This window comes from Euprymna scolopes, chromosome 36, assembly GCF_053919585.1.
Source record: "Euprymna scolopes isolate OS-2025 chromosome 36, ASM5391958v1, whole genome shotgun sequence".
Taxonomy (NCBI): Eukaryota; Metazoa; Mollusca; class Cephalopoda; order Sepiida; family Sepiolidae; genus Euprymna; species Euprymna scolopes.
In genome coordinates this window covers 53651430-53667793 of record NC_136517.1, presented here as the reverse complement: position 1 = coordinate 53667793, position 16364 = coordinate 53651430, and the positions used below count along the sequence as shown (strand labels likewise).

Sequence of the window (16364 nt, the reverse complement as noted above, 5' to 3'; positions counted from 1 at the left end):
AGTACCAGAAGGTTGAAGGTTCAATTCTCAGTGTGGGCGACCAAAAAATACAATTGCAAATTACTTAGTATCTCTATCCAGTCATGGCTGATGGAACGGAAGCATGCTATCCTCTGTTCAAAATTCTGTCCAAATTCTCGAGTTTGACAGAAAACATTACCGAGTTTGACAAGGTACACTTGAAGAAGGTCAAAGGTTGCATCGACCGAAACATTATGAAAATTATGCTTAAGATGAGAACAGTAGTCTGATGAATCCAAATAATACGCCTAAAAGTAGAATTTCATTTACTTTTATTTTGAAGGGGAGGAGGGGAGTGAGGGAATGGAGAGTCCTAATCAAATTTAAAATGTAAATACAATTTTCTTTTTAATTTGGCAAACTTTTTAATAATTTCCCCTTATGTATTGTATCCAAGATTATGATAAACTCATTGTGAGATTTTCATCTATATTTTTCACCATTTTGACTGTGCCATTTTTACCTAAATTCGTTATTATTATTGCTGAATACTAGTTTTTTAGGCAGTTTCAAAATTAATGAAGATTTATCAGTTTAGCATTTCTATCAGCATGGAAAATAAAACTTTTAGGAAAAAAAAATAAAGAAAAAATAAAGAAAAAAAAAATTAAAAGAATCGGTTTTAGAATCAGAAATTAATCTAAACTTTTTTCAATTCCAATACTGATTTTACCCCCCCCCCCACTCCAATTTAATTTTTCCAATTCCCAATTCTAATTAACTGTCCAACCAAAAATATAAATACACACAGATTGCTCTTTATTAGAATATAAATTTAATAATATGGGGAATGTTTCAAAAACAAGGATCTCCATATGTTCTTTTAAGGATTAAAAATTAGAAATCTAGTTTTTGATATAATACATAATTTTCTCCAGATAGGTATATCTGATATTAAAAAAAAAAAAAAAGTGAAAAATTAATCTACTCTTAAGACTACACTTAGCTATAGAGTAATAGAGAAGCGATGTCCACATATAAAAACAACTTCCATTTGTGACAGCAAAATAGTGTACTTATGCAGTATAAGTAGTGTGCTATTGACGAAATTGTATGGGTGGTTTACGGAAAATGCCAGAAGGTGCCGAACGAAAGTAATGTGATCTTTTTAATGAAAAAATATTATTTCTGTCAGCATGAAGCTAATTCAATGAAAAATTAATTGAAAACTGAAAACAGTATTCTTGAATAATTATTAGACAATTTTTACAAAAATTTTATAAAGCTGCAATCCAAACCAAGAAAAGTAAAAAACAAAACAAAACAAAAAAAAATCATTGTAAGGTAAGTTTCATGAATAAATATTTATTTGGGGGTTAATAAAAAACTGATAGCAAACAAAATTTAAAAAAAACTTTTTTTATATTATTTTTTCCTTCTTTTTATTTTTCTTTTGTTCAAATCAAGATAAATACTTGTATTTAGATTTTGTTTTAGACTAAAGCAATAATAGCAAACAAATATTTTCTTTATGATTTAGGGTTAAAGAGCTCAGTGTATCAGCATGTTCAACCATTTTCCATAAACTGCTTGGATAATGTTGTAGATAGCATAGTTCTTATACCACATAATCACCCCACCCCTTCCCACAAAAAATTACAGTAAATGTAGTAAAACTTACCTGCAGGAAATTACATCTGTCGAATCGGTATTTAAGTCGAAGGCTCCGAAAACGTAGGTCAGAAGATATATTAGAAATATAATCATGATGCTTGGATTCATATGTCTCATTTTTCTCTCTACAATCATATCTGGCAAAGATAACATCAGAAAAATACTAAGTCCATAAATACGAACAGTAAAATGGCGAAGCATTAATTGCATGAAAAAACTTAATTTCATGTTTATCTTTGTTAGATAATTTCAACAAAGTTTATTTTCATAACCTGTTATGAATGGAAGTGATAGTGTATCATAACTATTAATACCTTGCAAAAGATCATGCTCAAACATGGATGAAAGTATGATAGGGCATGAAGCACATGAATGACAAAAAATAGTGTCAGAAATGAGGATACCCATTGACGTAGACATTTTATTTACAATTTATTTGAATGTAGTACATTTAAAATTAAAAAAATGATAAAAAAAAAAATAATAAAAATGAAATTATTTATGGTTTTATTTCAGCCTGCACACCTGTGGAACTGTCTTCCATTGTCCTGCTTTCCAGCTGACTACAATATGGTTGTCTTCAAGTCCAACGTAAGCAAGTTCTTGATGGGCCGTTCCTCTTAAGAAATCCAATTTACCAAATTTCCACTACTAATGATTGCTATGATATTGTCACATTGACTACTATACACTCTTTAACCCTTATCCTCGAGTGGCCTCTGGGCCTTGATAAGGGGTGACTCCAATGTAAAAAAAAACCCCAAAAAGAAACAACAAACCAACACATAGAATGATACAAATTACATCTATCATAGTCGGATATTACTTGAGTTTGTGTGTCACAACTATCACGGACAGAAGTAATCGTTGGTGTCTGTCATCGTCTCTCAGCTTGTTCTCACTTCCCCATATGAAAACTCACATAACACAGTTTAAAGGCAAAAATGAAAATTCTGACTGAAACCAAAAAGGAGTTCGCTCCCTTTGATTGTCTATTGTTGTAACATAATGCCAAATTATGATGAGTATGATGGGGTTTCAGGTAGATACTAGCACAGTGCCAGGTATCCCATCATATATATATATACTAGCAAAAGTACCCACCGTTGACTGGGTTCAAAAACAGCCTACAGAAAATGGACTCTGATTTATGAAAGTATGATAGGTCATGAAAAAGAAGGGTTGTAAAGAGATAGCTTCGAATTTGGGGGTATCAAAACCAAAGCAAAATATGATGAAAGTAAAGCTAAATTAGATAAACCCCATAATTTATTATACCATACCTGTTCACACTGAAACACTTATCACAATATCCTGTGGATCTATATTAAAAAACCTTGTTAAACTTTGTGACATATTTCCATTCTATGGAGGTCAGGCGCGAACGAACACTCCATAATTTTATTATACCATATTTCTTCAAACTGAAACATAATTATCAAAGTATACTTACGCAGATAGATATGAAAAGTTTTTATTAAAGTTTGTGCCTGTTTCCATTCTATGGAGGCCAGGCATGAACGCAGACCTCACAATTTTATTATACCATCCCTATTTAAGTTAAAACATACTTATCAAAGTATTATTATGTACATCTATATCAAAAACACTTGTAAACGTTTTTTTTAAATTTTTAAATTTTTTATTTCCATACTTTGTGGACCAGGCGTATACGCAGACCCCACAATTTTAATGAATAATCATTATGCCAGATCAAACATACCCATTCCCGTGTCTCGATACATCTTCTATCATTATATGCGATCAGTTTTCTATAATAGTCAACCATATAGGAGCCTATTCGTGACCAGACACACACACAGACGTTCAGCTTTATATTATAGAAGATATATATATATATATATATATATATATATATATATTACTTGTTTATTGTTATATAAACATGCTCACATCCCGCTGCTACAAATAGCCACTTGTTTCAATCAAACAACAGATATCATCAGGCAGCGACTTGACTATTCAAAAGTTCAATGAATAACCATATATATATATATATATATATGACTTGTCCTACCTTGATAGAGTTCAAAATAGACTTCGTAGCCTCATAGGAGATGTCCTTTTCTCTTCCCTGCAACCTCTTTCTCACAGAAGAGATGTTGCGAGTTTGTCTCTGCTTTATCGTTATTTTCATGGCAAGTGCTCGACTGAGCTTCAATCTATGGTCCCCCCTTGCCAAACCTTGCAAACACCCGTCTAGCAGAAAAGACTATCAACAATTTCCCCCACTCTTTATCTGTGCCTAAACCTAAACGTGGATTCCATGAACAAAGCTTCTTTCTAAGAACTGCACGCCTATGGAATTGTCTTCTGTTTTCCTGCTTTCCAGTTGACTACAATATGGTTGTCTTCAAGTCTAACGTAAATAAGTTTTTGATGAGCCGTTCCATATACATTAACAAATTTACCGAATTTCCATTACTAACAATTACTATATTGTCCAATTTCTACTGGAAACTCTTTAACCCTTATCCTCGAGTGGCCTCTTGGCCTTGATAAGTGGTGATGCCTATGTACCCCCCCCCCAAAAAAAAACTGGAAATTTCATAGCGAACTCATTTGTCTATTATATAAATCTCACCTGTCTGTTTAAAGGTATGTATGTATATTTGTATGTCTGCCTAAAACTTTTGACAGAAGCAACAGATGTTCACGAGATCAGTTTTATTTTGAAGCTCGACCCTTCGGACGACACATATCGAAAAATTGGCTAAAAACATTAATTCCTTCACCCTCAACTGGGCACTTTTCTACAGGGTGGGGGTCACTTTTTTGCCGATATTTTCAAAAGTCATCCCCTCTTTTCGATTGTCTAGCCTTAATTTAAACTTGCATCACTTCCGGTTTGGCAATGGGCACAACAGCAAACATGTCATGTTATTTTTCCACGTTGCTTTTCCCTTTTGCGGTAGGGATTAGAGTCTGCCTGCCTACTTCCACTTTTTTTGTTTTTTGCTCAACACACACCTCCAAACACCACCAGGCACCCAGGCTAGTATGTAATATATTGATGTTGGGATTCTGTAGATATTCAACATAAACAGAGATGCTCTGATATTATTGTAGCTCTTTTGTTAAAACTGCAAAAGTATTTATCTAAGCTAGTGGGGACGCTTGGCTTGTAAAATATGCTCAAATATGATATTTTAATTCTGGCAGATTTCGTATATATCATTATAAAGTTAATATTCTATCGATTTTTATATATTACTAGCGGGGGGGGGGGGTACCCGGCGTTGCCCGGGTATTTGTAGGTGTGTGTGTGTTTGGGGGGGGGGAGGTAAATCAGAACAAAAAGGAAACTTAACGATAGCGATTTAAAAAAAAAAAAATGGAGGGTTGGTAGCATGTGGGCTCGAACCCAGAGCCTTGAGGCCTATAGACTGAGCCTGAACATCTGCACTACGGCGACAATATAAATGTAAGAGCAATTAAAGTGAGTCAAGTCAAGGAGGTTTGATTGACAGGTAGCCGCTTAATGAGGTCATCGCAGGAGCGTTACAATGACGGGACAGTTTTTTAGCGTTTGTTTACTTTGTTTCACTGTGGGATCGTTTTTTTCATTTACTGCGAGGCAGTTTGGGCTTCCCCAAGATGATGGAAGGGGGAGGGAACCAGTTCCCCATTGAAAGGGGATTGTCCAAATTGAATAGCAATTGTCTGATATAAGGAAAAAAACACATTGATCAAAGCTGATTGCTTTTGGATGCTGGGAACGATGCAACAACCTTCGTATTAGTTTCGCTGTTATTATACGAAAAAGGTGAATCTACACGCGCTGATCCAAAAATGTTGAATATTTAGCTTTTGAAAGTCGGGCAAATTAAATACACACACGACCCCCGTTCGTAACTCGTAGATATTATGATTTCGACGTGATATAAAAAGTTTAAAAAATGAGCAACAGCCGCGAGAAATCGCCGGAAAAAATCCTTTTGCGGACATACACAAAAAACGAACATACATACATACGCACATTTTTGCTTTTATATATATATATATAGATAAAGTTGCGATTTTCAAAAAAATATATATCCATATGACTTGGGTGCATCAGCTTTAATTGGAAGCGAAACAAAAACTTATGAAAAAAATAAATAAATAAAATTAAAAAAAAAATAACTTGAGTGTTATCAGCTAAACCGAAACAAAAACTTATGAAGAATTCTTAAAATGACACTTAAGATTCAAGTTTCTTTACATGTTGTACATAAGACCTTAGTATTTCCTCATCTCTCTCTCATCTCTATTAAGGCCAGCATCAGTAGGGACATTTACTTCAACCAAGGTTGCTACTTTCTCCATCTTGTCCAATATCACAACATCAGGCTTAACAGCTCCATTTTCTACATATGTAACTATTCTCTCTGGTATATGTTCCCAAGACTTCCTGTTATTCACAAGGTATTCAGCTTTTCACAGACTTTTCAGTAGAGATATTTACACACTCCATTTTGTTGCATTGTATATTACCCCCCCCCCTTACAACTGGATGTCAGGTGGATCACACTCTCTGCTTCTGTGTAGCAGAACCTGCACTCGTCATTGGTGAGACCATCTTTGTTTAAAAAAACATTAGTCATCAAGCCTTTAATCTTGGGCAGTTATTTGACCAAAGTTAACGCCTTACAAAGTCTAACATCACAAGTGCATTTGAGAAGTTTTATTACCACACAAGCTGAAAGGCCCAGCATATAAAATCAACAGTAGGTGCTTTGATATGGCAGGAGTGCATTCAAAATGTTTCCGTTCAAAGCACAATTGCACCATGATACTTGACCTTTTTTTAATTTTAAACTTTAATTCAAGCCATTATCACCACACAAGTAGTTAAGTCAAGCACATAAAATCAACAGTAGGTTTTTCGATATGATAGGGGCGCGTTCAAAATATATGTTTCTGTTTAGAGCACAATTGAAGCATGATACTTGACTTGCATTTTAAACTTTAATGCAAGTCATTATATATAAAAATAAATTTATAAAATCAATAGTAGGTTCTCTACAGTGCAATGTAGCCTAGAATGTATTGCGGATTAAGTCATCGTGAGAGGCATGTGAAGCTTCTTCCCGATGCAGAGCGATGTGTCCAACTAGAGCAGGCATTTCAATGACAATAAAAATATGGTAGTATGAAACATTTGTTTGTGACGTAATTCCCCATTGAGGAGCTTTAGAACTACGCTGAGATAGTTTTTTGACCGATCCCAGGTAACGGCAGGTGCCTCGGGAATTTAGGGTAGATAAATATAGATATATTTTAATTCATTGTCAAAATGGATATATTTGCTTTTTGTGGAAAAACCTGAGATATTTTGTTATTTGGGAAAAACTCAACAACAGGAAATGCGAGGGTGTTGGAAGAACATATTGTACTGGCTGAATGATGGCTGATGACCTCAAGGTTATGGGATTTGGTCTTGAATTGGGTCTCAGATCGTTGGGGTTTAGCGTGATTTGATTGGCTGGAGAGACTTCCACCCCACCCACATTGGGCCGATAGGCTCTAAAATTAAGCAGATTGCTTGTTGAATTCGGGGAGAACAGATCGTATAGAACCGCCGTTCCCTGAAGAGGGGATTCCTCCACTTTCCTCATCCATCCGTCTGTCGCTGTCTGTGAAGAGATTTGAGACTTTGAAAAGAACTTACCAAAAACTGAGTGATAATTGTAAAAACATTTGTACATAATTCTGCAAAATTAACACTGTAGATTAGTCTACATGAGTTGTCTTTCTTCCTGCCTGCTGCTTCGATATTCGCTTTCAGCAGACCAGATTTCATGTAACAACCTCGGAGAAGACTAGACTACACGAGCCAAGAATTCAGATAGACAGGGGTCCTTAACCACCTTCTCACGTGAGGGGTCCTTAACCATCCTCTCACGTGAGAACGTGAGAGGTTGATCATCATTCAATCCCGGGCAACGTCAGGTATTCCTGTTATATATACGTGCATGTGTATGTGTGTGCTCACAAAAACGTTTATTGTATGCCGAACAGACCATAAAATAGTTTTCATTAAAATGCATATAAAGGGAGTGTAAGTGGAATGATGTATGCGTGTGTATGTACATTTTTTTTTTTTTTAACATTGGAGTCACCATTTATTAAGGCCTGAAAGTCACTCTAGGATAAGGGCTAATGAGTGTACAGTCATCACCGAGACAACAAGGGTGGAAATGGGGTAGAAATGTATATATTTAGGGGTGGGGGCGACTGAACAAGAATTTGTTTACATTGAACTTGAAAACGATCATATTGTAGTCAGCTGGAAAGCAGGTGAGTGGAACAGAGTTCCATAGACAAGCAGTTCTAGGAAAGAAGCTTTTTTCATGGAATTTGTATTGGGCACAGAAAGAGAGTGGAGGAAACTGTTGATGGCCGTTGTAGTTAGACAAATGTTTTGTGTGAAAGTTTGACAAGGAGGCGGGAGGGGTGGGGCGCATAGTTTGAAGCTCAGATGAGCATTGTCTGAAGATAGCGGTTTCAATCCTACCTAAGCAAACCAGAGGATTAGTTGGCCAAAACGTGGTGAGAAAACAACAACTATGGAAGGCCGTAATTACTGAAGATACAGTTACAAGACTCAGTTTTTCTATCTTGTCATAATTAATCACCTGAAGAAGGCCAGAGGATGAATTGGCCGAAACATGGTGAAACAACAACAATTATGAAGATGTGGATAACAATCCACAAAAAAAATGAATATAGGGTTATTCATTTTTTTGGTTAAAATAAATGCCCTTTCGTCCTTAAACTGACATCATGACGGATGTATACATGTAAATTCCCTGAGCATTAATCCTGTGATGAGAAATATCAAAACAATGTTAGCAGGTGATAAAGTTTATTAAACAATACAACTTTTTAACAATTTATTCATTTTTTTTATGCTTTTGGTTTTCATGATCCGGGACGCCTAAAATAGGCCACCTCTTCCTCCTCCCCCGTGCAATAGATTACACCCACCCACCTATCATTCAGACCTGAACACTGGCTTATGTAAATAAAAGGTCGTTGCACTAAAGTCACATGACCTGCTGACATCACAAAATAAAGTACAATGGTCATGGTTAGGTGATAGATAACTATTACAAGTTGTTTTTTGTTTTAATTCTCAAAGAAATTGCTGAGGGATTTATAAAACTGGTCCAAAAGTGACTGTATTTTCTTTTTCTGAAAGAAAGAATTATTTTACATTTGGACATGTGCAATCAAATGAGAGTAATTTTTTTTTTTGTAGTGAAGATTTTTGTTTTTTTTAAAGTGTATTTAATTATTAATTTAAAAATTCACCCATTTTAAAATATTTTTAGTTAATTTTTTTTTTTTTTGATAATACAGCTGACATCGTCTATTTCTTATGAGATATCATGACGTAGACACCAAACAATGGCATGACTAGATTAATATGTGTTATAGCCAAATACAATCACTTTTGGACCAGTTTTCCCTCAACAATTTCCTTGAGAATTGAAACAGAAAATGACTATGCTTGTGATAGTTACCTATTGTCTAATCATACCTATTGTACTTTATTCTGCAATGTCAGCAGGTCATGAAATAGCCTTCTATTTTATGTAGACTATGTTGGAACTCACAAATGATAGAATCCATATTGAAAACTATGCCTCAGATTTGTATTAAATTTGGCATGAAGAACCTGATAGTTGATTATGAATTATTATTTTCACCTTTTCCTCCTTTGCGTTACGGGTTCGAGCCTGCCTGCCTACAACCACTTTTTTTTTTAAACACCTGTCTCCACCCGGGTTGCCTACTGTTGTTCTGTGTTAAAATTACAGAAAGATACTATAAAAAGTAAAGAATTTATTTAAGTTCAAACCTCTTCAGTGACATTTTGGACACCATATATATATATATATATATATATATATTTGTTTGTTTGTTTACAAACAGACGATTTGAGCACTATAAAAGTGGTGGCGGGGGTCCATTTAAATAGACATTCCGACGAGTTATTTACAAGCGTCACCTTCATGGTCGAGTGGGAGAACTGCCGACTGTCAACACGACGGTTCTAGGTTCAATCCTTGGCTAGGGAGAGATGCTAATCTAGCGGCACTGATGAGTTGTGATACAACGAAACAGGACTGTATGTCGATGACTACAAAAATATACATATATATATATATATATATATATTATGACAGAGTTTAGTTTCCTAGAAGTACATCCAATGAAACAACATGTGTCTACCAAAAAGTGCTCAATGAGTAAACAGAGCAGGTATATTAAATTTATTTATACAAACATTGATGGCTACATATGTGCATACATGTTTCTGTAATCACCCATGCTGGGGTGATTACGTCTTCAGGCTAAGAATTACCCTCAAAAAAGAGTTTTCAAGGGTAATTCTTGGCCTGAAGACGTAATCTCCCCAGCACGGGTGATTACAGAAATATGTATGCACATATGTAGTCATCAATGTTTGTATGAATAAATTTTATATATATATATATATATATATATATATATATATATATATATATATAAGAATTACAATTAAGTTTACAAAGATAATCCAAGATAGCAAACTTAAAATATATTATAAATATTAAAGACTTATTATTTATAAAGTAATTCTAATGTAGTAATAGTAATTCAGATGTAAAAGATTAAGGACAATCCACTTAATTTGTGTCTCCTTTTTAAAAATTAAATATGTTTTTAACTCTTCTTAAAGTGTTTTAACATGTTTTATTAATTCTTTGGTCTTTATATATATATATATATATATATATATAAAATTATAAGAACGTTTTGAAGACAAAATCAGTTTAGTATTATCTATATATCTATAAAAGTGAACATGTCTGTGTGTCTGTGTGTGTACATTTCCCTACGCAATAACTTTGTTAATTTTAAGTCTACAGACTCGAAATTTGATATACAGAGTACTGAGATTTAGGAAAATCCATGTAATCCGTTTTCGGTCAAAAATTTGGCTGTTAATGGGTCAAAGTTCAACGATTTGACCTTTGAGAACTCTACTAATCTCCTCCGCCAATTTCGGGTATAAACAATTGAAATTTTAGATATAGGTTCCTTGGACGTGGATCTAAATAACTTGATTTGAGCCCAAAACAATAAATGTTAAGGGGTTATAATAGAGGTCAAAGTTAAAAAAAAGCGGTCTCTACCAAATTACTCAGACAATTTCTGGTCTAAACATTTGAAATTTGACATAAAGGGTATTCAAAGATAGAGTAAGCTTTTTAATCGGTTTGGGTCGAAAACTTTTAGTTGCCAATATATAAATGTATGTATGCTTGCATGTCTGCCTAAAACTTTTGACAGAGGCGACGGGTTTTTACGAGATCAGTATTGTTTTGAAGTTCGACCTTTCAGATGACAAATATCGAAAAATTGGCTAAAAACATTAATATCTTCAACCTTAAACTGGGCACTATCTATGGGGGGGGGTCGGTTTTTTCACCAATATTTTTGAAAGTCATCCTCTGCTTTTGATTGTCTAGCCTTAATTAAAACCTACGTCACTTCCGGTTTGGCGGCGGGGGGGGGGGTCGTAACAGCAAAGACGTCAGGTTTTTTCCCCGTTCTTTTCCTCCTTTGCGGCACGGGTTCAAGCCTGCCTTCCTACTCAACACACACATCCAAACACCTGGGCAACGCCGGGCTGAAATGCTAGTATAGTAATATTTTTTAATTTTGAGCGATACAAAATCTGAAATATTAGTTACAAAATAATAATAATAATAATAAAAAACAACACAAAACAATCTTTATCACTTATACACAATTGTCCTTCACATTATGTTTACCGCTTTGAAATCATTATTTATCTAATCTTCCTAGCAAATCACCATTTATTAAAACCTTGAAAGTTATGGTTATCTACATCCAATGCATTATCTTGTTTCACTTTTTTTTCATGGAAATTTTTCCAGATAAGGCATGATGTAAGGAACTAAAGAAGAAAACAAACAAACAACAAAAAAAAAAACTACTACTATTACTATTTCAAGGGCAAAAACTAGTTAACAATAAGTGTTAGATAAATTCCAACCCAGAAAATAGCAATTCTTCCCCCTTTGTCAGAAACGCCACTCATGGAATACGTTACTTTGTTTTCATTCATTTTTTCCCCCCTAGCTGTTTATGTAATTCTGCTATGGGAAGAGATAGTTTTTTCTGCTTCAAAAGCTATATCAGAATGCTTCTTCATGGTTACATCTACACTGAATATGGATATCATAAAAAAAAAATCAAAAAACAAAAACAAGACAACAAAAACAGCAAGAAACCCCCATGACAAATCTACTTGTGAGGAAAAAGAAACACAATTCACCAAAAATGACAGAAATCCATCTCGCAGTTCTGCTTCTCTGAAGCAAATTCAACTTCACGCCACATATATGCATATCGCTGCAATTATCGTAATCGTGTTAAAAGTGAAGAGAGATAATTCAAACTTAGTAATTTAATGATAAATTAATACTGTAACAATTAAATTCTTTTAAAATAACGTTTACAACATTAACATAATTTACAAAATCATATATACAATGAAAGTAAAATACTCCCAGACAACACCAGGTTGGTACTGCTAGTTAATAATAGTGTGTTTATACAATAGTAAATAATAATATAGGGTTCTTATCCAGAATTTAACCTAATTAAACAAAGTACAGGAAAATTCTTATAATATACATACTTGTCAGGGAATGAAAATGTCATATTCCAAAAATTTTGTCAATTAATCAAGTACTTAAAAATCACTTTTTTTTTACGATTTTTAGTGATTAATAGTATATCATAGCCATTACAAAGCTGATTTTGCAATTTAGTAGTCTTAATTGAGTTGTCTTCTTTTTCAAATATGACAGATCAAGACATACCATTTTTGCTTCCTCATAAAATTTGATTTTCTTAGTAAAAAAACAAAACCATAGAACTACTTGATCAATTTGCATGATTTTTGGAACATGACATTTTCGTTTTGTGATAGGTACATAGGTCATAAGCATTTTTTCAGCATTTCTACTTTTAATTAAGTTGCATTCTGGACTTGCACTTAATATAGCTGGTGTAGTGATATGCAAATTAAATATATGCGATAGCTCATATTTATAAACCGACACCAACTAGAACAGAGGGTTGTTGAATGCTTGCTTAGCGTTATACACAACATCTCAATGGCGGACGTCGACGATAGGATTCTTTCTGGTCTTTGAAGATCTGGAATACGTAGATACGTGGATTTGTTGCTTCGCTGCTTATACGAGAAGCAAAAAGTTGAAAGACAACAAAAACCGAGGAGGGGAGAATGAAATCACCGACTTGTTCATGGCTAACGCTGATTGTGAAGCAATTATGAAGGTTGCTACAATGGTTTATCCTCAAGAACTAGAAGAAATGACTTTTGAAGAAATAAGTCAGGTTATCAAGGGAAACATGAGGCCAAAGAAAAGACTGGTGATTGCAGAAAGGATAAAGTTTATGGCAATGAAGCAGAAAGTGGATGAACCGATAGTAAAATATTTGCACCGGTTAAGAAGTGTGAGTAAATATTGTGAATTTGAAAAACTAGGAACAGAAGAACAGACAAAAAAAGAAGAGTTAATCCAACTAAGATTAATTGAAAGTATGCATAATTCGGCACATAGATATAAGCTAATGGAACAGTTACAACTTACAAACATGCTTTCTGTTGGTGTTCTAACCAAATGAGCTCCGCATTTTTTTTTCTTAACTTCGTAAATGGTTCTGTCAACTCATATTTTGGTACATATTTTCTATAAAAATTTACCAAACCCAAAAAAGACACCAACTCTTTTTTATTTTTTGGTGTAGCCACTTTCATAATTTTCTCTATTAGTGCTTCATCTGGAGAGATCACTTTCTTAGATATTGAGTAACCCCAAAATGATATTTCATTATTGTTGGTTACACACTTTTTTGTATTTACTGTCATGCCAGCGTCTCTTAGCCGGTTCAGTATAATTTTCAGTTTTTTTCTTTAAATCATCCTCATTTAAATCTCCAACACATATATCGTCTTGATAACAGATGGTATTTTCAACATTTCCTATTACTTTTTCAATAGCTTTTTGAAAAATTGCACTTGCCGTTTTTATGCCATACAGCATCCTTTTCCACCTTAACTGGCCTACAGGTGTGTTTATGGTCGTCACTTCTTTAAAATTTTCATCTATGGGTATTTGGTGGTAAGCTGATTTTAGGTCTATCTTCGAAAATACTTTCATTTCGGCAAGTTTATGTAAAGCTACTTCCACATTCGGAATAGGGTACGGGTCGGCGTAAACTTTATGGTTCACCCCCTATTTCATAATCTCCACAAATTCTCAATTCTTACATTGTCCCGATTTGGATATTGGAAACAAAATGGTACCAGTGAGCCTGTAGAATTCGTCGGAGGCAGTAATAGTCAAACACTACCAGCCTATTATTTGGATGCTTTTGGACTATTGTTCACATTTTAATTGATGTAACCTCTGACCTTCTTTAAGTGTATCTTGTCAAACTCTAGAATCTGCACAGAATTTGGAATGGAACTCTTTATTTAATTCATGAGGATAGCATGCTCTCATTCCATCACCCATGATTGGTTAGAAGTCCTAAGTAATTTGCAGTTGTATTTCTGGTCGTCCACACTAAGGATTGAACCTTCAACCTTCAGAAAAATTTCACAGTTTGACAAGATACACCTGAAGAAGGTCGCAGGTGACATCAATCGAAATGTTGTGTAAATCACACTCAAGATGAGAACGGTAGTCCGAAGAATCCAAATAATACAAATAACCAATCCTCGTTTCAAAGATTCAGAAACGCAAGTTGATTATTTACTTTTTTCACCCCCTTTTTTTTCTGTTGGAAATTCTTACCAATCGCCACTTTACAATTTAATCAATTTGCAATTTAACTTTTTTTTCACCTTCTGATTGGATAAGCACTTCAGCGTCTTTTGGATGTTTATGCAAACAGTTGGTTCAGAAGTATTCAATAATTACAATATCAAGCTTTTTGTTTTATTTAACGCTTGCGATGTATGGAATTATATGATTTTAAAGACAGCACAAATGTAGCAACCACTGAATTATGAATTAGGGAACTGTAGTGGAGCCAAAAAGGGTGAAAGTAGGAACACGACGACTTGGTGAGAATAAGAAGAACATTTATATCAAGCAAGGGTTAGTGATACAGAAAAGGTAAGTCCGTGGGGAGTAGTCTCTGTATGACATCCGGATAGCCCTCACTGAGCGGTCTAGACTTGCTGCTTATATACCTAATGGACAAGTCCATCAGCGATTATAAGGGTGTGTATGTCCCCACAACACCCCCTCCCACGCTTTTTTGTTCAGGGGGAAAAACGTTAATGTTTCTTCCTTTTTGGATAGATGGTAAGGGGTTCAGTAACCTTTCTCTTCCTTGTTGATCGGCACTGTTCTATGTTTGCTTGGGGAGGCTCGATATCGAACGTATCATATAACCTATTGCCAGCTTCTTCCTCAACTTGAGGTGTGTCTTTGCCATCGTCACAACGGCATCTAATTTGATTTAGGTGTCTCTTGTGAGTGGTGGTAGAAACTAGAACGATGTTGGTTGTGTTTCCAATTCTTTTGTCAATTGTTCCCTGTTCCCAAAACGATGTATTGTTTCCGTATGCTTTAAAGAAAAATTTTTCTCCTGGGTTATACTTTTTTTGTGAGAATGGTAGTGGTCCTACCCGAATTTGCTTGTTTTGGCAGTAGTTTTTCGAATACTGGTCGTATTTTTCCCACAAACATGGTCTCTGCAGGAGATGTTGCTTCAGGGGTATTCAGGTTCAGTGTGATCCTGTAAACCTGCAAGAACTGTTGTAAGGCGTTATCTGAAGGTGTTTCAGAAGCTTTCTTCAATGCTCTTTTCAAAGTGTCTACGAAACGTTCTGTCCTTCCATTAGATCCTGGATGATACGGAGGTATAGTGATGTGTTTTATTTGAAAATTGTCACAGAATTCTTTAAAATCAGTTCATGTGAACTGTGTCCCATTGTCGCTGACTAAGCAATCGACAATGCCAAATCAGGCAAAAAGTTAATGGAGGAAAGAGATAGTGACCCCTGTGGTGGGTCTCTTGCACCTGAGTACTTTTGGCCATTTTGAATAGCTATCTACTACAATCAAGTAGCAGACATCCTCCACTGGTCCTGCGAAATCCACATGTATTCTCGACCAAGGTTGGTCTGTCTTTGGCCATGGTTTGTAGGTGATTGGTGGTGCTTTAGCTGCTAGAGAACAACCCTTGCAAGAATCCACCAAATCTGAGATGTCTAAATTCATATTTGGCCAGTATACATAACTCTGCATAAGGCTTTTCATTCTATTCTTTCCTGGATGTTCTGCTTGAAAATCTCTTAGTATTCGTTTCTGTAAAGTCTTGGGTATAATTTTCCATGATTTTCTGTTTTGTGGAGCAAATGAATTCATCTTCTTGGGCTTCGCATTTTATTTCATGTAGGGTAACTGGTAGTTCTTTAATCACGTTAAACATCAGATTCTTGATCTCGCTGTCGTTTTTTAAAGAAGCGATCACAGTGTTCACTTTGACTTCGAATTAACCTCGACAATCCGTCAGCATGACCAATTTTTTGCGAAGGAAGGTATTCTAACTTAAAGTCATAGTTAAGTAAGATCGTACCCCATCTCAGCAATCTG

General features: G+C 34.9%; 1 protein-coding gene across 1 annotated transcript in view; it reads right to left on the bottom strand.

The window, feature by feature from the left end:
* LOC145260485 (5'-3' exonuclease PLD3-like) overlaps window positions 1–16364 on the bottom strand; it is a 75208-nt gene that overhangs the window by 35791 nt on the left and 23053 nt on the right. The window contains exon 2 of the mRNA XM_080118594.1: window positions 1643–1772. Coding sequence (XP_079974720.1) covers window positions 1643–1770 — 128 coding nt within the window. The 5' untranslated portion in view covers window positions 1771–1772. The remainder of the gene's footprint in view (window positions 1–1642; window positions 1773–16364) is intronic.